At 35.9% G+C, this 25726-nt stretch overlaps 1 protein-coding gene across 2 annotated transcripts in view; it reads right to left on the reverse strand.

The window, feature by feature from the left end:
* The window catches only part of LOC148939132 (protein kinase C-binding protein NELL1-like), a 145361-nt gene extending 133442 nt beyond the window's left edge, over nt 1-11919 (reverse strand). For both annotated transcript variants that reach the window (XM_089106604.1, XM_089106603.1), the window contains exon 1: nt 11725-11919. In XM_089106604.1, the coding sequence (XP_088962730.1) occupies nt 11725-11791 (67 nt within the window). In that variant the 5' untranslated portion in view covers nt 11792-11919. The remainder of the gene's footprint in view (nt 1-11724) is intronic.
* Nucleotides 11920-25726: the final 13807 nt, after the last annotated feature.

The raw sequence follows: 25726 nt of genomic DNA on the forward strand, positions 1-25726 counted from the left end.
CCAAACGCTAGATGACATTGATGATTTTTTGAAGAGACTAGCACCAATTTCCAATCTTATTAAGTTACCTAGACTATTTGGACTGAAGTTTGAACTGAGGTTATTAAAGCCATACGGTTTAGATTCATGACATCTTAATAAAACCCTGTATATACAAAGGAAAACAAAGGAGAATTTGACTTGATCTTGATGATTTTTCAATTGAATATCTTAAACATCTAAATTTTTATTTGTGTACTAGGATACCCTTGGCCCAGTGATTTGTGGTTGTCAGTTTCAAGCCGTTCAGAAAAAAAAGTCTTTGATAACCTTTCCAGACCACATTCCAGGTAAACTAATATTTTCTTTGATTGCTGTGTAAGTCTGGATCCTCTAAGAACCATTTAAGTTTCATGCCGAATGAAACAAATTTTTTGGCCATTTCAAAGCCCTTTTTCTAGGGGCTTACGGTGTAATTTAAATTGTGGAGTAAAATAAAAAGTTTTGGTCCATTTTGAGGTGAACTGATGTTTCCTTTATCCAGGGGTTCTCCTCGTCCCAAACATCTTCAGGTATAACCATCAAGCCAATTGAAAAAGGGTGTGGGCCCGTTTTTAGAAGACTCGTGCCCCAAACCTAATATTACTCTCTTTTTTTAATTTTAGGATCTCCATGGTCCCTGAGCTTATTGATGTAAATTAATTTAAATGACAGATAGGAGGCATGGCCGTATCCAGAAAGTTATCTGGTTTGATAATCCCCCCTGAATTTTTGCTCAAATCGTGTAAAAGCAGAAAAAATATATGTAATATATCTAAAATACTTGTCCACGAGATGATTTTCTCCCCCCCCCCCGAAATATAAGTCCTGAATACGACCAATTCACACTTTATGAAGTCAATGGTAGTGCGCTGAGTCTGATGCTCATTAGTTCTATTCAAGTGACCTGAATGCAAGACGAGCGATTTCTATTGTCTCACTTTTTTGTTCTACCATTTTCTTTTTTGTATATTCCACTGTTCATTTCAATTATCTAGAATTTGAACAATCATCCGCCTGGGAGAGTTGTCCCCGAGAGTTACAGAAGAAGCTCAACAGGACACGTATTGTATCTTGAAAATAGATACTTTTTTAAAGTACTCTTTTGCGCAAAAAGATATGTTTCTGCCGAAATTCCCTCATTTTAAAGAATTTAGGTCATCAGTTATCCGTAATACTGGACTAAGATATTGATTCTGTAAAAGTTCTAGATCAGCGTCAATGTTTTAAGATAACACGTTTCCTGTTGTTTCAATCTAATCTCCAGTTTACTTTGCAATCTTATTGCTGCTATTTTCTTATTTAACTAACGGTTAGCCGAAAACTTCATTCTGCAGACTCAGAGCTGGTATTATTAATTAACGAAATTTCAATTAGGTCTTAGCACCGCTATGGTACCAACGCCAGAGAAGTACGGAAGAGGTTGGGGAAGGCCAAATTTCCCTAATTTTATGGAAGCTTCTTATTCAAATTCTCGTTTTTATTGGGCCATCACCCAAGAAAGTTCATGCGTATGCGCCTGACAAACGCCAAAATAATTTTTCACTAATTACAATTTTTATTTAGTTAATATTTCACTGTTTACAAGAATTTAAGAAAGTTTAATAGAAAGAAAGAAAAAAGAAAGAAAGAGAAAAACAGGTTCAATAGAAATAAAGAAAAAAGAAAGAAAGGGAAAAACGGGTTTAATCGAAAGAGAGAGAAAAACGGGTTTAATTTAAATCAAGCAGTGAACAAAACGTACTAAAAAACAAACACAACAAAAAAAAACATTAATTAATAAGAATGTTCCGAATATTTCAACTCCACATCCGGGAACCTTTATCAACGGTAAAGAAAAAAGAGAAAACAAAAATAATTTAAATCCTTTAAACAAAAACAAAAAAACAACACAACAAGAAAGAGAGAAAAAAAGAAAAAAAAGCAAATAAACTCACTTTTGTAATATGATCGGATTACTGTATTGAGGAAGTTTTATTAAAATGTGAGTTTATTTATTTGTTTGTCTTTTGTTCTCTTTTCTCTCTTTCTTGTGGTCTTATTTTATTTGTTTTTTTAGATGATTTGAATTATTTTTGTTTTATCTTTTTTTTTACCGTTGATAAAGGCTTCTGTTAATTTTGAAAATTCTTGCTAATAGGTCAAATTCAATTTCGGTCAAAAATTTCAATTTTTTGTCACATGAAAAGTTTAAAATTGAATAAAATTGAATAGGCACCAAGGCAGTAATAAGATCATATTACAAAAGTGTTAATTTCTCACGGCTCTTAAGATACCATGCAAAGGTAGTGCCCCCACAGGAAAATTTGGAAGTTGGACACAAAAACGGCTAATTGGAAGCCTCACAGCCGTAAATAAAAACTCTTTGGTCCACCAATCGGTAGGACCTGACTGTGCCCTTGCACAATCTAAAAATTTCTGACTTCGTCACATTTTGAAAGACCGGTTTTATCTGCTTTTAAAATAAAATAAAATAAAAAACGAGTTTTTTCAACTGAAAGTAAGGAGCAACATTAAAACTTCTGACGAACAGAAATTACTACGTATATATAGCTCCTCTTCAATACCTCGCTCTTTACGTTATAGTTTTAGTACTTTTACACAAACCTTAACAAACCTTGTGTTTCAGGAGTCGTTCTTAAGCATTGGGAAAAAATTCCAACTTTAGAAAAAATACAACAAAAGCCCTAAGGTAAAATCAGGGCAGGAACACATCCAAGGGGGTTTCAGGACCCCCACCCCCGAAAAAATTCAAACTTGTTCTCAAAATTTCTGGGCATTTTTTAATCAAATTATCAAAAAAAAAATTATTATTTATACCCCCTCTAAAAAAAAATTCTACACACGAACTGAATCATACTTGGTTGTTTTAGGAAGAAATAATATGCTACCTTACTTGATATTCTCTTTACAGCTGAAATTGAAAAAATACAATCATAATTACAATAAATTAGCTTGATGGGGTTAATTTTCTTGCAATTCATTTAATTTTCCTTTAAAAAATATAAATTTTTTGTTCTGTACTTATATCCCATATTTCTAGAAAAACAATCATATATTACATTTATTTCTAGAAAACAATACAATCATAATTACAATAAATTTAGCTTGATGGGGTTAATTTTCTTGCAATTCATTTAATTTTCCTTTGAAAAATAATAATCCTTTGTTCGGTAGTACTTATCTCCCATATTTCTAGAAAAACTGTAAAATCAGCTAAACCTAATTATTTATTTGCAACAGTTAAACTCAGTTATCTACGTTTCGTAAGCTGTTGTGCTGGAGAAGGGGCTGAAACCTCGGAGAGGAGGAGGTATGAGATCTAGTCGAGTGGTTGCTTATTTTTATTGACGACTGTACAGTCCGACCGAGATTTCGATAAAACTCGGTAAAGTGAGTGAAATTGCGGTGACATCCGACCGAGATTTCAATATTTCGGTGTACCGTCCGACCGAGATTTCGATAAAACTCGGTAAAGTGAGTACAATTGCGGTGACATCCGACCGAGATTTCGATATTGCGGTGTACCGTCCGACCGAGATATCGATAAAACTCGGTAAAGTGAGTAAAATTGCGGTGACATCCGACCGAGATTTCGATATTACGGTGTACCTTCCGACCGAGATTTCGATAAAACTCGGTAAAGTGAGTTCAATTGCGGTGACATCCGACCGAGATTTCGATATTACGGTGTACCGTCCGACCGAGATTTCGATAAAACTCGGTAAAGTGAGTAAAATTGCGGTGACATCCGAGCGAGATTTCGATATTGCGGTGTACCGTCCGACCGAGATTTCGATAAAACTCGGTAAAGTGAGTAAAATCACGGTGACATCCGACCGAGATTTCGATATTACGGTGTACCGTCCGACCGAGATTTCGATAAAACTCGGTAAAGTGAGTTCAATTGCGGTGACATCTGAGCGAGATTTCGATAATGCGGTGTACCGTCCGACCGAGATTTCGATAAAACTCGGTAAAGTGAGTAAAATCGCGGTGACATCTGACCGAGATTTCGATATTGCGGTGTACCGTCCGACCGAGATTTCGATAAAACTCGGTAAAGTGAGTAAAATTTGCTTTGACATCCGACCAAGATTTCGATAATGCGGTGTACCGTCCGACCGAGATTTCGATAAAACTCGGTAAAGTGAGTAAAATTGCGGTGACATCGTGGAAACCCAGTAAAATTGGTGCAAAGTATGGCAGGAATACCTACATCACAAATTTTACATAAATATCTGAGAAAGAAGATTATATTTCTGATTGAAATGCTCCCACCTTTGTGTCTTTAAGGATACCCATAGCAGTGGCGGATCCAGGGGGTGGGGCGAGGGGGGCGCACGCCCCCCTAACAAAGTTAACGCAGGTTTGCGTTAATTAAACTTGCTCCAAATGCAAGTTTATCGGACCAACCTATTTTTCGCCCCCCCCCCCTAAAAAAAATCCTAGATCCGCCACTGACTCATAGGTCTATCTTTTTAAACCCCGAGATTAATTAGGGGAAAAGTTAGTCAGAATTGATTCTAAAGCCCATTTCAAGGTATTGATAAGTCAAAATGGATCTTTTGTCTTTACCAGCCTGGGTTTGATCAGCCGATTACAGTTTATGAGAAAATGCATATTTTTACTTGAAGCTTTGCGTGACATACGCCACCTGGAAAGCAAAGTATTCCCGAGGTCAAAGTTCAAAGACATACCACTAAGAAGAATAATAAGGGAAACTTTATTTTATTTACTTATCCTGTCGCAACTTTAAAGACTTGTCAGATCTAAACACATTTAATAACACAAGAAATAAATCTAACATCCGAAGTCATTCACAAATTAAAAGTTATTGTGGTCTATTTATAGTTCACAGTCAAAATTAGGTGAATTTGCTGAGATTCAATTGCAGAAAAAGGAAATTCCTTTAAGAGTACCTGCATGTAAAGTCGTATTATATTGGTAGCAGCCCAAGGATACCCTAATCTTTGGGGTCCAGGTGAACTTTTTCAATATATACATATATGGTAATAATAAAAATAATTAATTTTTATTGCTCTAAAACCAATGGCAATACAAAATAAAAAATTCAATTCTAATTAATTTTGACTGCATGAATGAAAAAAAATAGTTTCTGTGCGCCATTACTAGCCTGAGAACACTTTCCACAACCATATATGATAATAATAAAAATAATTAATTTTTATTGTTCTAAAACCCTAGGGCAATACAAAGTGAAATTCAATTCTAATTAATTTAATGAATAAAAAAAAATTTTGTGCGCCATTACTAGCCTGAGAACATTTTCCATATAAACATATATGATAATAATAAAAATAATTAATTTTTATTGTTCTAAGACCCTAGGGCAATGGCAATAAAAAATGTAAAATTCAATTCTAATTAAATTTGACTGCATGAATGAAAAAAAAATTTCTGTTCTCCATTACTATCCTGAGAACATTTTCCATATAAACATATATGATAATAATAATCATTTGTTTTTATTGTTCTAGAAGTCCAGGGGCACACATTGTACCCCAGTGTGCCCACAATTCTGTGGGCACACTAGGGGCATTCTGTGTGAAAAAATAAAATTCTGGGAACACAGAAGGAAAAGTTCAATTCTGATTAATTCACGCTGTTGAAACGAAAACATTACATAAATTACAAAAACTTCTTTCTGTGCTTCATATCTAACTTGAGAACGTTCTCAATACATACCTGTATGACAATAACAATAATAATTGACTTTTGTTGCTCTAAAGGTCCTAGGGCCATGGCAAAACTAAATGAAAGGCTTAATTCTAATTAACGAAACGAAAACATTACACAAATTACAAAAATCTATTTTTGCGACCCATTGCTAGCCTGAGACATCGCCACAACAGATATGAAACAAATTAATTTTTTTTAGATAAGATTTAATAAATGTTTGAGATATCTTTTGAGAAATAACTAAAACTTAGCAAGTTTTGTACTATTCTACTGAATGGTTCAAGTAGTTCTCGTTCCTCAAAACTTTTTGAGGAACGAGAAAATCCAAAACCCGAGACTGCAATGAGAAAAAAGTTGTTCCTATTCTGGCCACTTCTTGAAGAAGCCTAATCATGGCCTAAATATGAGGTCTCTGGAAGAATTATTTCAATATTTAAAACAAATCAACTCTAAATAATAGGGTCCCAAATTTTTTAGCTTCTGCAAGGTCTTATTCCCGCCCCGAGTGCATTACTATCTGAATTTAAAGGACCACGGAGAGTGTTATTCCGAGGGTCTGTCGAAGGAGTTTGTTCTTTAGAAAGCGCCGGGAAAACATAGTAAATTTAACAACATTTCTGATATTTTGACCAAAAAATACATTTTTGAAGAATCGAATTTTTGCACTAAAAAGACTCTCCTTCCTCTTTTTATGGCGAGTTATACAAAAAAGGACCACTGGGTCGATACGATCACCCCTGTAAAAAAAAAAAAAAAAAAAAAAAAATTAACACGCATCCGTGTTTTTTTTTCTGGCAAAAAAAGCAAAATTCCACATTTTTGTAGATAGGAGCTTGAAACCTCTACAGTAGGGAGAACCCTGTATAATAAATGTTTAATGAAAGTAAAATTTCTTCTAATTTTTGTTCTATTAGTTTTCCAATCAAAATGGATTTTGAAATAAAATGATGTACATTAAAAACAAAACAAAAAAAACATCAAATTATTTTTTTGGATTGCAGAATTTAACAAATGAAATCGCAGAAACGAGATCATACAGACTTTTGAATGTTACCCGTTTCTAACAACTACTAGAAAAAAACACATTTGCGTCAATTGTCAGAAAATACTGTTTATTACCGTTACCATAGGCGATGTTTCCGGTCTGTTACGTAGCAAATGAATTATTAACACCCTCTCTTGTACACCTTTCAAAATATCCCCCAGACCACATATGGAGATTAAAGATAATGAGCGTTGGTTGATACTCAGGTCGCAAAAAAAACGAGGAATATTTCAATTGGTCGCATAGGCTTACGACCAAGGCTGTATCCAGGGGGAGGGGTCAGGGGGTTCAAACCCTACACCCCTAAAATGTTTCTCTGAGTCGTAAAAACGTAACAGAAATGCATATAAACGAATTTTGATGCGTTGTTTTTGTGTACCCCCCCCCCCGAACAAAAATTCTGCATTCAGCCGCCCTTACGACAGTTTAAAAACCCTCATTATAATTTTAGAGACTGAATACTGAGTCTGATATCTGATTTTAGAGACTGAATACTGAGAACTGAGTCTGAATACATCCGTGATTAAACATTAAATCTTCATCAAATTCTTCTTCGAGGTTCTTGAGAAGGTTCCAAAGTTACAGAATCAGCGAAATTTAAGGTCTGTTCCTGAAGACTTTTCAACGAGGATTGTTAGGAATAATTATAGTTACAAATTTATTCCCACGAGCTAACACAAAACTGTGACGAATAGTTGTTAGTAAGATTTTCTAGCAATTCAGAACGTTGTTGGAAAAAAATTATAGATAGATTTCGAGCACAGATTAAAAAAAAGAATCAGAGTATAAAATTTGGAAATTTCTTCATTTAAGAAATTTCTGGGACGATTTTTCTGTTGGCTTTAAATACCTTTTTTTTTATATATAAAGTCTTAATTTTTAAATTTCCTCGCAATTGATGAGTATCGTCGAATAATTAAAAAAAACATGTTATTAGTCGACAGTTATGTTTCCACGAGCTAAAGCAAATTGTTGGTAACATTGGAACCGAGAAGGCCAGGCACGTACGCAGGAATTTGTTTCGGGGGGGGGGGGGGCAATTTGTTTCAGGGGGGGGGGGGCAAATCCTTCAAACTCATTATTCTGTGAGAAAAATCAGAAAATTATGGGAAAATGAAAAAAATCGTGAGATTTCAGGAGGGGGCCCGGGCCCAGAGCCCCCCCCCCTGCGTACGTCCCTGGAGAAGGCATCCCTTTACTGGTGTCGAACCCATTGCTGGACTAGGGGATTAATTTCATGGGACTATGAAATTTCTTAACGATGAAGGTTAATGAGAAGAAAGATATCGACGTCAATATGATAGTCCCGTCCATTTCGAGGTGGTAGTTCCTTACACTAAGGCTCTTAGGTACCTAGTTGTATTCCACAGAAACTTATTTGAGTATATAAAAATGTAATTTTATCTAAACCTTTCACTCTAGAATAATAGTAAGCAGCGTTCACATGCAGGTTTAGCAAAACTGTCAAACATGTATGTTTGAAATATGTTTTCATACATATATGTTTACATAGTGAGTGGCATTACAAAGAACCAGATTTAAGCAGTGACGTAATTTCGTCAAAATCCTGGAGGGGGCAAAGTTGGAGCCAATTTTCCCAAAATAAATGAAAATGAAGGTAAAAACTGAAAAATTATCCATATATTATCATAAAGGCAAAGATATGCTAAAGGAAACTGACCTGTTTCTCTGGATACTTGAATTATGCAGGTTTATCTTAGTTTTGACAAGAGTTTTTGCAGAAACTAAATTTCAGCTGCATGAGGGGGAAGACTGAGGTCAGGGGGGTACTTGGATCTGGAGGGGACAGTTTACCCCCTGCCCCATAAAAAGTTACGCCCCTGGATGTAAGCCACTTTCATAAGGGTAGGCAACAAGTTAAAAAATATCATTTTGCCACAAATTGAATATTGCAAGCCGGAATAAGAGTTAGTGGAAGAGGGGGTAGTGCCGAAGGGAGAGAAATGAGAAATGAGGGAAAGAAGGAAAAGAAAGAAACGAAGGAAAAAATTATGAGCTATACATAAAGCAAGACAATTTCAGTTTAATATTAAAAAAACACGTCGATCAGAGCAATATTAATCGGCAAGCAAATCATCACATAGATATAATGAAATGTGAGGACCCCCCCCCCCAAAAAAAAAAATCAATTCCCGCATATATGTTTGGTGGTAACACATCTTCTGAGACAATTTCCGATATAATTGTTGTGTAATTTTGTTGTGTAAAATCTGGTATGTATGACGAAATAGGACCTTGGGTCTGAAAAACATAAACGAAAATATGCCAATAAGAGATTTAGTCTATTTTTTGCTATGATTCCCTTAGTTTTCTATATAATTTGCCATGTTTCAGCGTTTTTCACGCCCAATACCTCCCCCCTAGCATCAGAACCCCCCGCACCCTAATAAATTCTTTTGAATTACCTGTCTTGGGTGTCAATAAAGTAGCCTGTGAGGGGGGACTTACTTTCATAAATCCCTTACACCAGGTGGCTCGTGCCAAGCGTAGTAGAAACTGTGCCGCACACCTGGCTTTCTGAGGTGTACACAGAAAGTATTGCAGAGAGTGAGCACCCTCTCAGTTGCCATTTAAAGACAAAAAGATCAAATCAAAATTGCAAGCAAAAGGAGATACAGAAGAAAAATATAGTCATAAGGGCGTATCGAAAATAAGCAAAGTACAAATATACGCACTTTTGAGAATAAAAGTCAGGTATATCATCGCTTTACATAAAAGCATTATACCAATTTTGTTCCCACCCCCTCGCTTGAAGCAAGTCGTACCTCAAATAGCGACGAAGACCACACCACCCTCCTAATATAAAAACAATAAAGAAGTCAATGCAATGGTTTTAAAGATAGTGAATTGCAGACGAAAACAACTGTTTATCATTTTGCTTGATTTAAAAGAATTACATTATTTTAGTATTGAATGATTTGGTACTTGTGTATTAGCCAATACACTCTCGAAAATTTGGATTTGCAAGACCATACAATAACCGGCTTATAGCTGTCAGAATTCGGAGACAATTAGCTTAGGCTCAGTTGAAATCTACGTTTTAGGTATATATTTTATCAAATATTTAATATATAAAGATGGTATTTTGGTTAGGTTAGGTCATGTTAGGTATTTAATATAATCTCTTCTGTGCGGCCCCCCTACGACAAATCTTTGTTGTAGTTACCATAATTTTGTTACTAAAGTATTGCATTTTCATCATATTTTGGTATATTTGATTATATACCGCTGATCAGTACCGCTGATTTTTTCAGACTGATGGAACTAGAACTCTTGCATTGTTCGTCTTATTTTTAGTTTTAATGATTTTATTGTAAGTTGACTCATATGTTTATTTTATTTTTTGTTTCGCTGAGAGCAGCTATTAGTTATGTAGCTAAAATATTTAATTATTTTTACGTCTGTAACTCACTATCATTAGAACAACCACATTGCATTATCTGCTTTATTGTTTGTAGAGTTGTACTTCCTTGAAAATTCTGGATACACCCCTGCTATTTATAATCAAGCCTCGCCTACCTGAACAATTACCCTTGTCAAAAAAACTATGATTTACGTCATCATCCAAAACACTCTAAAGTTCACGGTACTCACAAATTTCGCATAGGCTATTATAAGCCTTAAACCTCTCTCCCCCACAAACAAATTCTGAATACACCACTGCAAGTGGTGTATTCTACCAACCTCTCTAACAACCAACCTCTTCCAAAAAACTTATTAACCACATTGGCATTCAAAACACTCTAAACTTCATGTTAGTCGCGTATCTAGCACATACGCCTTATCAAGAGCGAGTAAAAAAACTTTAAAACATATTAAACAATTGTATAGGCTTTATTATTACTTTCTTCAGAATTGGACAAAGCTCCAGGAAGGGGGGGGGTAAAACCCGACAATTCTCCCCTGGATACGCTCTTGCACTTTATACCCCCTCAAAAATTATGAGTACTTATGCATTATAGCGACCCAACTCAAGGAGCGAAGTTAGGTCAATCCTAATGAAATATACCAAAATAAGATGAGAATGTAATACTCTAGTAACAAAATTATGGACTAACAACAAAGAACAAAGACAACAAAGAACAACAAACAACAACAACTACAACAAAGAATTATGGAAAGCAGGTTACCCAGAAAACGTTATATTAAATGCATAACCTAACCAAAATACCAACTCTATATATTAAATGTTTAAGTAAAATATACCTATATAGTAGTTTATCTCACTGTGCCTAAGCTAATTGTCTCCGAGAGCAGACAGACAAACCGGTTTTACGTAGACAGATCAGATCAAACTTCTTAAGTGGGGTCGCTATAATACATAAGTACCAAATTTTGAATACGCCACTGCTAGTCATAACCATACATAGCCTATATGTATAAAGCCTATCTTAAGTTCTTGGTACTTACGAAACTTGCATGAACGTCTTATATCCCTCAAAAGTTCTGAATACGTCACTATTAGTCATAACCAAGCCTAGCCTACCCGAATAGCCAGCCTCATCCAAAAAATTTATCATCCAAATTCTAATTAAAAAAACAGTTCATGTTATCCACGAACCTGGCATATACGCCTTCTACCCCTGAAAATTTTGAATACGCCACTGTTAGTCATAATCAAGTCTAGCCTACCTGAGCAACCAGCCTCGTCCTAAAAACACATTATCTACATAATAATTTAAAACACAGTTCATAGTATCCATGAACCTAGCATGTACGCCTTATACCCCCACCCGAAAAAATCTGAACACGCCCCTGCTACTCATAATCAAGCAAAGCTTACCTGAACAACCAGCCTCGTCCTAAAAACGCATTATCTACATAATCATTTAAATCACAGTTCATAGTATCCATGAACCTAGCATGTACGCCTTATACCCCCCCCACCCGAAAAAATCTGAACACGCCACTGCTACTCATAATCAAGCCAAGCTTACCTGAACAACCAGCCTCGTCCAAAAAACTTATTATCCACATTATCATCCAAAACACTCCAAAGTTCATGGTATTCACGAATCTAGCATATACGCCTTATCCAGAGCATTGGAATAAATTCACAAAATTCCACAACCATTTCACCTTACTAATTCCTTATAGTGTTAGTAATTCACACCCTCCTAACTCTCTCTCAAAGTTTTAAAGCATTTCATTCAAACTCTAAATGCCAACTGCTGCTGTAATCTATAAGTCGCTTGGCGTTACTCGAGCAGGACCAATCAAACAGCTCTCAGTCTCTTTTGCAGGCTATGGAAAAACTTCCCATCAGGCTATCCTACTTAGCAACCGTCCCTAATCTAGGGAAATTCTAATCTCTGTTAAAATGCTTATTTTTTACCTAGTCCAAGGGCGCTTTTAAAGAAGCGGGGATAGATCAGGTAACTCCCTCTCCCTTCTTGTGTAAGATCAACATGTCAAGGTACTTTTAATATTTGAAACTAAATATGTAGCTTGTCTGGCAATTTTTTTTTTGAATCTTTGCGCCCCTCCCACAATGAAAATTTTCTGACTCAGGGGAACCTTCAAACCCACTCAATCCCCCTTTATAAAATCAATGCTAAGTTTATTATGGCCAATTCCTTTATTTTGTTCATAATCTAGGAAATTCTAGTTTCTGTTAAGATAGTTAGGGTTACCTGGTCCCGGCGGCGGATCCAGGGCTTTTTTAGGGTGGGGGGAGGCACAAAATAGGTTGATCCGATAAACTTGCGTTAGGAGCAAGTTTAATTAACGCAAACTTGCGTTAATTAAGTAAATTACACTACTTTAGACGACGTTGGGGGGGCACCAATTTTTTTTTATGAATATACTAAAACGCTATTTTCAATGTTTAGAAGGGGAGGGGGATTTGGGGTTCTTTATCTTTTTTAAATAATAATAGCAAAAACATGCTTTAAAAAATCTAGGGAGGTAGTTGCCCCTCTCCCCTCACCCTAATTAATGCCTCAGTACTCTTTGGCTGTTAGCGACATTTTAGTAAATCGTCCCTTACTTAAGGGTTGTTTAGTTTTAAAAAAGAACTTATAAATGAATGAAAAAAAAGAACAGCAGTAGAGTTTTAGAATTTTGGGATTTGGAAGTCTAAGACACTATGGTGTTTCAGGCGTGAAGAGCATGCTGGGGGACCTTTTAGCACCTCCCCCTTCATAAAATCAAAATTTCGATTATTCGTGTCAATTCCTTTATTTCGTCTCTTGTCTTGGAAATTCTAGTCTATGTTAAAATAGTTAGATTTGCCTGGTTCTTGGACATTAATAAGGATTAGGCGACCGAGCTGGCACTTGCCTTTTTCTTCCTCAGAAAGACCAAAATACAGAAAAAGTGCTACTTTTTAATGTTGGCAATGGAATTTGGTGCTTGTCTGGCATTGTTTGCGAATCTTTGACCCCTCCCCCAATCTTGAAAATTTTTAGACTCTGAATATTTCTGTGGGCAACAAGACTCGGTTTCTCTGTCTTCTTCTTTCTTCTTATTCTTGCAGAAAGACCAGGCGTCTTTCCGTCTCACCTAGCATCTGTATTGCCAGGTAATTCTATCTTCCTAAGACTTAAGTAAGTATAGAGTAATTATTATGATTTATATTGCTGGGAACATTTAAGCATATAATTACTTATTGATTTTTTTTTCTTAAGATGTTTTAGACGAAAAGAAACAACACTGAAGCTTAGGAATTTTATGATTCTGAATTCCAAGAATATTTGGTATTTCAAACTTTAGGATTATAATCAGGGGGACGTTCGAAGCCTCTCCAACCTCCAAAAAATCAAGATTAGTATTGTTCCAGTCATTTCCTTTATTTCGTCGGTAAGTCTGGGAAAGTCTAGTATAGTCTTGCTAGGATAGTTAGGAATACTCAGTCCAGAGTATTTACAAAGAGGAGGGGACACACCAGACAGTGGCCTGTTCCTTCCTGTGAATGATAAAAATGCACAAAAAGTGCTACTTTTTAATGTTTGAAAAGAAATACGATGTCTTGCCTTCCAGGCAATATTTTTTAACCCCACCCCCTTTATTATTCATGTGATTTGCATTCCTTACAGTTTTTGGGTAAAAACAGCTTTTTAAATCTTTGATCCCCCCATTGAAATATTGAGTTGAATCATTCTATTTCTGTGGGTACTATGGTCATTCTGCTTCCCCAAACCTTAAAAATGCATGTTACTATATATATATATATATATATATATATATATATATATATATATATATATATATATATATATATATATATATATATATATATATATATATATATATATTAATTTATTTACTTTTTTAAGGAAAAAAACCTTAGATGGGTGAAATAGAAAACAACATTGAGGTTTTGGAATTTTATAATTTTGAAACCATGGATTCTCATTACTTAGAGATTATTCAGGGACACCTTCAAGCCTACTCCTTTAAAAAAATATTTTAGGGGCATTTCTGTCACTTCATTTATTCATGTTCTTTTTTTGATATTGTTATTCACAATCACATTTTTTTTGTGATTCACATTCCGTAAATTTAATCCCCCCCCCTAGCATGCAATTATCCTTAATACAGAAAATTCTAGACACATTTTTTTTTTATAGAATCTCTATATTTTTTAAATATTTTGCCTTTTTTGAATTTTGATCCCCCCCCCCCCTACCCGCTTCAAATAAATTTCTATGTGAATATCTATTTTGAACATAATGAGAATGGAAAGGAAATAGAGGAAATCACGATATTGCGGGAACTTTATGCTTTATATAAGTCACTGTAGTAAAATCAAATATCTTTTCATCGTCTTCATCTTGATAATTATTTGTAAGTTATTCTAGTCAAACAGTTCGTGGTAACGAACTACAAGCAAGGAGCGACCCGGCTCAATGGTAACCGAAACTCTAAAAAACGAAATTTTGATACCAATAGATACATCAAAAGAATCAGATTTTAATGCTGATTTTAAATACATAAGTTTTATCAAGTTTAGTCTTACCCATCAAAAGATACGCGCCTGAGAAAATTTGGCTGATTTTCGAAAAAAGGGGGAAAGACCCCCTAAAACTTATAAAACCTTAATGAAAATCACACCATCATATTCAGCGGACAAGGGAACCCTACTGTAGAAGTTTCAAGCACCTATCTACAAAAATGTGGGCAACTAGGCCCCCTCCCACGCTCATTTTTTCCCAAAGTCACCCAATCAAAATTTTTGAAATAGCCATTCTGTTCAGCATGGTCGAAAATATGATAGCTATGTCTTTTAGGATGACTTAATCCCCCGAAGGCCCCGTGGGGAGGGCTGAAAGTTATGAACTTTACCCAATGTTAAAATATAGTATTGGTTATTGGGAAGTATACAGACGTTTTCAGGTGAGATTTTTTCTGGTAAGTGGGGGGACGTGGGTCGGGGGTTATGGGGGAGAATATTTACACGAAGGAAGTTTTCATGTGGGCAGGGACATTGCTATGAAGGGGGCGCCGGATTTCCCCTCATTATTAAATAAAAAGATCAGAAATTAAATAAAAAAAAAAGTTTTTCAACTTAAAGTAAGGAGCAACATCAAAACTTAAAACGGACAGAAAATATTACGTATATGATTGGGTTCCCCCCTAGTCAATACCTCGCTCTTTAAGCCAAAGATTTTTAGTACTTTCATAAGAGCTATTTATTCTAATTAACGGTCTTTGTGATTTTTTTTTTTAAATATACTGAATTTAATGGAGTAAGTTCATATATAAGTTCATATAAGTTTATTAATCCACATTCATAAACAAATAAATAAATTAAGCAACACTTTCACGCTGGAGAAAACCTACGAAGGTTTGTGATCGCGCGAAACTCCACGTAACTACTTACCTATTAAGTCAACTATCTACATAAACCTCAACTATTTGATTAAAACTATTATAAATAAACCAAAAATAGATAAAATATATCATATGTATATATAAAAAAAAATAATAATAATAGTAATAATAATAATAGTAAAAAAATATAGAAAAATAAATAAATAATTGGGTTAAAAATGATAATACATAAATAAAATATAAAAGAAAAATAATAATAACCAATCCAGTCTCCATCACTCACTATACTCCACTCCCTCTCCCCTCCCCCACCCCCCCCACCGAACCTTAGCACCAACCCACCCCTACGTTCCCAGCCAACCCTTACCTCTTCAGCTCTTCTTCCTCCCCTACCCAACCTACCAACAATAATAAAATTTAACAAATTCCCCCCAAAAAAAAATCTTTTAAATTCTTTTTAAATTAAGGTACATGTTCTGCCGCTCTAATGATCAATGGTAGCTCATTCCATACTGATGGACCCGGGTGTTTCATTGAAAATGAAGACCTGGTACCCCGACGCAAATCAAAAAACTATATTATCACTTTGCCTAGTTCCATAATTATGCAGGTCACTATTAATTCGGTAGAAATTCTTAAAAACATCAGGGGTTAAACCATTCTTACACTGAAACACAAATACTGCAGCTTGTAATCTGTTATCAAACCTACATTAAGGAGCTTCAGGGACCTAAAACAAGCACATATGTCAGGTACATCCTGGACATACCTAACGATGGTTCTAACAGCTTTATTTTGTAGAACTTGCCCTCGTCTATAGTTGCATAAGAAGTTACTGCTCCTTAGGAGGCAACCGTAGGAGATATATGGATAAAACAACGAATAATATATAGTTAAGAGTATTCTTTGAGGGAAAAAGTGCTGCAGACGTCGAAGTATTCCAACCCCACGGGCAATTTTTGATGAAATTGCGTCACTGTGACACTTCCATGCCAGGTGGCAATCAAGATAAAAACCAAGGTAGCGGAAATGATCAACTTGCTGAACCAGATTACCACATAAAGTTACCTGGCAAGACACATCCATAGGTACACCAACTCAACAAAACGTCATTAAAAGTGTCTTTCGAACATTTACAGACAATAGAGTTAATGAAGTGAAAATTTCCAGACTTTCCCATATGAAATTTACTTTTCTCACCAGGTATTTCAAAGATAAGGCAAGCGCAGTTAAAACGGTATCATCAGCAAACGAATTAAAACACACATCTTTCAAATAAAGACGCACGAGATCAACGTAGATGAGGTAAAGCAGCGGACCTAACACTGATTCTTGTGGTACTCCACACGTCATTGGAAATGCTGCTGAACCCACATCATTCAATACTACTTTTTGGGATCCCCCTCTGAGGTAACTTTCAAACCACTTCAAGCACTTTTCACAGACACCTAACGACTCCATCCGACTTAGCAGAGTTTGAAAATCAACTGTATCGAATGCTTTGCGAATATCTATAGATATAGAAAAAGGTGTTTCACCTCTGTCAATACCACTGTTGATTGATTCTATAAGTTGTTGCAAAGCATTCGTCGTCGAGTGCCCTTTGCGAAATCCGAATTGGGTCTCACTCAGGAAATTATTAGTCTGTAGGAAACAATATAGACGTTTATGAATAACTTTTTCTAATAATTTCGAAAACAGTGGAAGGATCAAATCGGTCTCCAACTCTCAATTTCCTTTTTAGGGCCACCTTTATGAAGGGGTATCACTTTTGCAACATTTAGTTGATCAGGAAAAATGCCCTTTTCAAGTGATAAGGTTACAATTAAAAGCGGACACATTAGAATACAATGCATTAGTACCTTAAACGCTCAGAGAAATAAGCTACCCAATTCCTCAGATTTCGATTTCAGAGATTTTATTAATTTAAGTAGCTCGTCACTTGCACATGGATCAAAGGCTATTCGAAAATCCCACCTCTATTATCACATCTGTTGACATCTTTTTTTTTACACTATGTGTTGACATCTTTTTTTTTACACTATTTTTCAGTACAATACCAATATTGGAGGAAAAATTACCAAACTAATTTGCAACTCCAGACTTATCATCAGAGGCAAACCCTTCAAGTTGTACTTCATTCCTTCCAACTTCAGCATTCCCATTGGTCACTTCATTTATCAGTTTCCTTTACAATTTGAAAACTTTCTATCGTAATATTCGGCCATAGCTTTACGACGCAATTTTTTCACTAAATTGCGCTGTTTTCTGAACAATTCATACAAAACATCACTTTTATCATCTAGATATCTTTGATAAAGCTCAATCCTTAGCTTTCTTTCTTCCGGTATTTTACTCGTTATCCATGGCTTACGGGGTTCCTGTTTCTTCACTTTCATTACCTTAATAGGACACGCACTATCATAAATGGGTAGAATAACAGACATTATATTATCAAATGCTTTCGTAGAGGATTCTTCTTCAGAAAACACAGGGGTACAATCAATAACACTAACCTCCTCCACAAACTTTTGAAGATTCCTTTTTCTTATTAATTTCGTCTATATTTTCTTTTTCTTTGATCTGTGCAACTGACACTTCATAACATTCACGAATGGAAGATGGTCAGAACCTGGAAAGGCCACAGCATCAGCAAAACAAAGCTTCAAATTGGCAGAACGAACGAAAATATTATCAATTAGGGTTGAACTCTTTCCAGCAATCCTCGTGAGTACACTCACAAGCGGTCATGGATCATTGGATATCATAAAATTTAAAAATCCGCATTGTGATAAGATAAATGAAGCAGGTTGAAATTAAAATCACCCATAACAATATGACTTGCTCCAGACGGTACTTTGAAATCAGCTGACTCGTACCTCCCACAAAATCCTCCAAGTGAGAAGTGGCCGGCTAATACACTATGCTAATTATATTTTTTCTCCAATCAAATTCATTTTCAATTGAAAAAACTTCTACCCTACCCTCGATCCATATACTAAGATCATCCTTTTCATTATAATTCAACTTATTCTTTACAAGGAATCCAATACCACGGCGACCCATCACCTCTCAGTTCGTAACACGGAGACCATAACCCGGAAGCAAATACAGCGAGAGAGACTGGTTTGAACTAAAAAATGTTTCATATAATCCTATAATGACAAAACAAGAAGAACATTGTTCAATTTATTCTAAAATATCTAGGTAGCTTGTAGCCCCGTGGACATTCTAAGAACATAGTCGCATATTCTTTTCATTTATATTGTTAATGGACGGCAACTGAATATAATCACTGTCCCTTATAGGCTTTAGATCAACAATCGGTATATCATCATCGCCGGCAATACCTCTTAATAATAGTCCTGAAGACTAAATCGGTCTTGATGAGATATTATCATTTTTCATATAAAAAAACAAACAAGAAATAGCACTTGAAAAAAAGAGAAAGAGAAAAAATAAAGAAAAAAAAATAACAGAAATATAGGCCTATATATATAAAAAAAACTATAAAAGGTCATCAATTGACCAGATACGCCTGATTGGAGCAGTCTCAGTTTTGTGCACAAAAATACGACCTTTATCATATCACAAGGTGCAACTTTTCGACTCGTTTCTTGAAGTACTCAGAAGATCGCGGTTGTGTTTCGTAAGCTTCTCAGCTGCAAAAAATCCTAAGATACTAAGCTGCTTCTTCGCTTTTGACGCATGGTGAGCTATTTCTTTTGATCGAAACTGGACGAGAACAGGGGCAACTTTATCTGGTGCATTATTTGTGCATTATTTGTGCATATGGAGCATTATTTGTTCCAACTCTAAATCGCTTAAGCGCTTAAGCGCATAAGCGCTTCATGGTGTCCCCTACACTCTGCGAAGGAATCTGCTTCACACCATTAAACAACAGGGAATCACTTCTTCCTTCCTGCTCAATGTCGTCTAGCTTGAGCTCAAGCTGATTCATGCAATTTTGCAACAAGTTAATCATATGCATGCATGTTTTTAGATGTTTTTCAATCAGTTCAAATTTAGGATTTGCGAGTTATATTTCTGGCCTAGGCAACACTAAGTGTTGCCAGGTGCAATCTGACATTTCCATTGGAAAGTTTGAACTTTTGTAGCATAAATGTACTCAGAACTTTTTGACTAACGACAATTGTTTTTTCTTTTACAGGGTCTTGAAAAAATCAATGTGGCAAAAAAATGGAATTAACTCGTGAACATTTTCGTGCGATCATTTTTCACAACTTTCGACGTGGATTATCACGACAAGAGTGCATCGATGAACTTAAATCTTTGTATGGCGACGAAGCACCATCCTACAGCACTGTGAAAAACTGGTACAACGAATTCAATCGTGACCGACGCTCGCTCAAAGACGAATTCCGTGAAGGTCGTCCAAAAACAGCCGTTGTGCCAGAAAACATTGATGCCGTACGTGAACTGATAATGCAAGACCGTCATGTGACATACCGTGAGATAGAGGCATGCCTAGGCATTTCTCCCACCAGCATACATTCGATATTGCATGAACACCTGGCCGTAAAAAAAGTTTGTTCTCGTTGGATCCCGCACAATTTGACAATCGCTCAAAAGAAGGCTCGTGTGGATTGGTGTAAAGAAATGCTCAAAAAATACGATCGCAGTGCTTCAAAAGACGTTTATAAGATCGTCACAGGTGACGAATCATGGATCTATGCGTATGAGCCCTAAACAAAACAGCAATCGACCGTGTGGGTCTTCCAAGATGAGCCAAATCCAACGAAAGTTGTTCGTGGAAGAAGCACTTCGAAGCAAATGGTCGCCTGTTTCTTCGGCAAAACTGGTCATGTGGCGACTGTTCCGCTTGAGCAACGTAGGACGGTCAATTCTGAGTGGTACACCACCATTTGTTTGCCTGAAGTCTTCGGAGAAATTCGAAAAACGAACAAGAGAAGACGCATCATTCTGCACCATGACAATGCGAGCTCTCACACATCGGCTCAAACCAGCGCCTTTTTGACCAACCAAAACGTCGAATTGATGGGTCATCCGCCGTACAGCCCTGACTTGGCACCCAATGACTTCTTTTTAGTCCCACACATCAAGAAAAAAATTCATGGACAATGATTTTCGTCGCCAGAAGATGCTGTTGAAGCATTCAAATACCATGTTTTGGAGATGTCTCAATCGGAGTGGAAAAAGTGCTTCGAAAATTGGTTTGAGCGCATGCAAAAGTGTATAAATCTTGATGCAGAATATTTTGAAAAACAATAAAACAATTTTCGTTGATAAATATGCGTATTTTCATTATTAGGCCAGAAATATATATAGCAGCCAACTCAACATGTACTGTATCATAGATTTCAGAAACCATTGCTTCAACTGGAAACTTAGCATTAAAATTAGCTGTAGTCTGCAAAGTCGATTTTTTCAGCTTTTCGTTAATTTTTATCTCGATTTCTTTAGTTAGATTTTATATTGTAGTCGCAAGTTCATTCTCTGTAGCCAGTGTTAATCTACGTAGATTAGCAGTGGGATCTGTGCGTAGATTATCTATTACCGATCTTTCCCTTTTCTTAGAAACCGTTAATAAACTTCAGGATGATTTTGTAGCTCTGCAAACTCATGATTAACACCCTTAATTTTCTTCGTTGATGCTCCCTTATTATTTCCGTCAAAACCAAGTAAAATTACAACGAATAGAACCTGATGGTCGTGTTTTTTGCCGTAGCAAAAAAAAACAAATTTACTGTCTCCGGTATTTGTTTTCATTATTTCTAGGATTTGAATTGGCCAAAGGGGATAGCCCGAAAATTTAGCGAGGAACAAATCTCTAATTCCAATGTTACCTAGATCCAAGACGGAAAAAATAAATACAAAAAAAATCAATAGAAATAGAATTTAAATAGCATGAGATAGACATAAAAAGAAACGTATCTTTATGTGGGCAGGCCCATGGATGGCAGTGGCAATCACCTTATTGGTTGGTAGCCCGATGGACCGTAGAAACCTGCTGATTTTTAACCATCGTACTCTGACATCCAGAGCACCATCCACATATAATATCCAATTTTCTACACACACCACAGTCGGCTAACGTATCCAATTTTCTCAATTACACACGAATAAGTAAAAATATCCAATGGTGAATGTCCGAAAATATCAATTTATTCTTTCACTTATTGCGAAACTGTCCACTGTAATTTATTCTAAATATAATCCGGCTTAAAAACAAAATAGATGCTTACAGAACTTTAGCTTAAAGAGCAAGGTATTGACTAGGGGGCGAACCCCCAAATATATGTATTAAAAATCTATGAATATAGAAGTTCGTTACGTAAGTTAATTCATAAGTTAGGTATATTTATTACTAATAAAAACGTTCGTAAATAAAATTAAACAAGTTTCGAGAAAGCCATTTAACAAAATAAAAGAAAAATTAATAGGCAAATTTTGTTTTAATTATTCATGTACGGTGAACCAATATCAAAACCTGCGTTACTTCAAAAACGTTCAAAAATTAAATAAAAAAAACAAGTTTTTTTTAACTGAAAATAAGGAACGACGTTAAAACTTAAAACGAACAGAAATTATTCCGTATATGAAAGGGGCTGTCCCCTCCTCAACGCCTCGCTCTCTACGCTAATGTTTGACTTTCTCACAACACTACTTTTTTAAACAATAAAAAACTTTAGCGTAAAGAGCAAGGCGTTGTGGAGAGGACAGCCCCTTTCAAATAGGGAATAATTGATGCTCGTTCTTAGTTTTAACGTCATTCCTTACTTTAAGTTAAAAAAAAATTGTTTTTTTAATTTAATTTTCTAGTTAAAGGACGGTATAATTAGTTTTCGTTTTGATTGTTGACTAAATAAAGAAAAATTCAACTGAAAGTAAGGAGCACCATTAATGCTTAAAACAAACAGAAATCATTACGTATATGAAGGAGGCTGCCCCCTCCTCAATACCTCGATCTTTACACTAAAGTTTTTTAGTACTTTTAAAAAAGGTTATTGTTCTAATCAAACAACCGTTGTTTTTCATCAGCTATCTTTAAAGAATTGGGAAAAAATTCAAACTTCAGCGCAAAGAGCGAGGTGTTGAGGAGGAGGCAGCCCCCTTCATATACGTAATAATTTCTGTTCGTTTTAAGTTTTAATGTTGCCCCTTAGGCATAACTTATAGCCCTTGCCCTGAAGACTGTGGGGGGAGTGTCCTGCTCAAAGATATAATTTCCTGAACTTTAACTGCGTGGAAGAAAATGGCTATTTCAAAATTTTGATTGGATGTATTTGGGGAAATGATGGGCATGGAAGGGATGTTAGTTGCCTTCCAATTACTTTCGACAATTGAAAAAGGCACTAGCCATTTCAATTTCTAATCGAATGAGCCCTTTTTGATATTCTACGACAACGCGTTCTATAAAAACTTTATATGCCCCTAGGTCATAACACACAACCCTTGTCCTGAAGGCTGTGAGGGGGTTGTCATCCTCAAAGACCTAATTTACATAACTTAAAACTACGTTGAATAAAATGGCTATCTCAAAATTTTCATTGGATGTGCATTGGGAAAATGTGGGCGTGAGAGGGGGGTTAGTTGCCCTCCAATTACTTTCGACTATTAAAAAGGGCACTAGCCCCTTGAATTTCCAATCGAATGAGCCTTTTTTGAAGTTTCTACGACAACACCTTCTATGATTACCTTATATTCCCCCAGGGCATAACTTAAAACCCTTGCCCCAAGGGTTGTAGGGGAGTGTCCTCCTTAAAAACATATTTTCTATCTGGAAATCAACTACTCTGAACAAAATGGCTATCTCAATACTTTGATTAGATGTGTTTGGGGGAATGTTGGGTGTGGGGGGGCTAGTTACCCTTTAATCACTTTCGACTATTAAAAAGGGCACTAGCCACTCCAATTTCCGATTGAATGAGCCCTTTTCGAAGTTTCTACGACAACTCCTTCGATACAAAGTGCCCGGGTATGGAGAAGAAAAAAGAAAAAAATAATACTTTGTACCTACAACGTTCTTTACTTATGCAGCGCTATCGCGCTACCTATGATTTCTGTTCGATTTGGGTACCTAACAATTTTAGGAAAACCTTAAATTAAGCCCCTTTATAAGAAAGGTGATATAAGTGAGTGTGGTAACACTCACTTTTATCACCTGATAAAAGTGAGCGAGGCATTAGTCTGGTCTCTATAGGTAGTAAATTACTTAGCAATATGATACTTTTTAGACTGAGAGATACCGTAGACAAAATTTTTAAAGAAGGACAGTGCGGTTTTAGAAAAGGTAGAGGATGTGTATGTAGATATCTATGTTATATTTCTACGACGCCCCTAGGAACCACTGAAGCGTGTCAGGTTGAATGAACTTTATCTAGGTTTCCCCAGGGCACTCTTGAGGTTGAATGAACTTTATCAAGGTCATTCTCTATTATACTTCTATGGCAGCACTAGCCACTGAAGCGTATCAAGTTGAATGAACTATATATAGGTCATCCCCTAGGGCAGTCTTGAGGTTTAACGAACTTTATCTAGGTCATCCCATAGGGCACTCTTGAGGTTGAATGAACTTTATCAAGGTCATTCTCTATTGAGGTTCTGTTTTGGGGGGATGTATAGGAACCACTGAAGCGTATCAAGTTGAACGAACTTTATCTAGGTCATTTTTTAGGGCACTCTTGAGGTTGAATGAACTTTATCAAGGTCATTCTTTATTATACTTCTATAGCAGCACTAGGAACCACTGAAGCGTATCAAGTTGAATGAACTTTATCTAGGTTATCCCCTAGGCTCCTCTACACCTTTTAAAGAGAGTGAGTATCCCCTCCCAATGTCATATGGATTTTCAGGGACGTATAGGAACCACTGAAGCGTATAAAGTTGAATGAACTTTATCTAGGTCATCCCCTAGGGCCCTGTACAACTTTTAAAGAGAGTGAGTATCCCCTCCCAATGTCATATTGATCCTATGGAGGCCATAGGAACCACTGAAGCGTATCAAGTTGAATGAACTTTATCTAGGTCATCCACTAGGGCACCCTTGAGTTGAACGAACCTTATATAGGTCATTCTCTATTGAAGATCCATTTTGCGGGGGCGTATAGGAACCACTGAAGCGTATCAAGCTGAATGAACTTTATCTGGGTTATCCCCTAGGGCACTCTTGAGATTGAATAACCATTATCTAAGGCATTCTCTACTGAGGTTCCATTTTGCGTACGGCCATAGGAACCACTGAAGCGTATCAAGTTGAATGAACTTTATCTAGGTCATCCCCTAGGGCACCCTTGAGTTGAACGAAACTTATCTAGGTCATTCTCTATTGAGGGTCCATTTAGCTTACTTTACGTTCCTTGCCATGCTATTTGCTTACTTTACCTTGGCACTTACCTTGGCACCTTTCCAGGGCACATGTCAAGGCTATCCCCTTGGGACACTCTTGCATAATCTGGTTTTGGACGTTAGGTAGCGCTCAAAGCTGAAACTAATAAAGATGTAGATGCCTAGAAAAGAATTTTAATAAAGAAATTCATAACAATCTTTAGAAATCCTTAGAAATCAACTAGTGAGATGATTATGGGTTTGAACCATCAAGGACCCCCCCCCCCTAACTTTTTGGCCCCTCCCCCCTTTTTTGAATTTTTTTGTTTTGAAGTTTTTTTAAACTTTTTTTTTTTTTTAAATGATATATTTTTTCACCTTTTTTTAACATCTCTTAGAATGACAAGTAACATACTTAAAACATAAGAAAAAATCAAATTTAATATTTTCCAAATTCAAAATGGGAACGATATAGAAATGTTAGTCGTGACTTTTACAATTAGAAAATATTGTTTGTAGTAGCACTTTTATTATTGGACTAATTTTTTTTTGGACTTCGAAATTATTATTATTATTTTTTTTACTGAATCTTTTTATGTACTGAAATTATCCCACTTTTTTTTCTTTGGATTTTTCTTATTTTTTAACATGGTATTTTTTTCAACTTTTTTTAAGTCTCTTAGAATGAGATGAAACATACTTAAAACATAAAAAATTGACATTTAATTAGAATAAGCGAACACCCACCAATACACATAGGCAAAACTAGTGAGAGAGACAAAAACACATACAAAAACGTAGATTCAGACACAAAAACTGAGAAAGACATGAATTGGAATAAGCAAACACCCGCTC

Source organism: Artemia sp. Qi Xiang Cuo, chromosome 21, assembly GCF_049724085.1.
Source record: "Artemia sp. Qi Xiang Cuo chromosome 21, ASM4972408v1, whole genome shotgun sequence".
NCBI lineage: Eukaryota > Metazoa > Arthropoda > Branchiopoda > Anostraca > Artemiidae > Artemia > Artemia sp. Qi Xiang Cuo.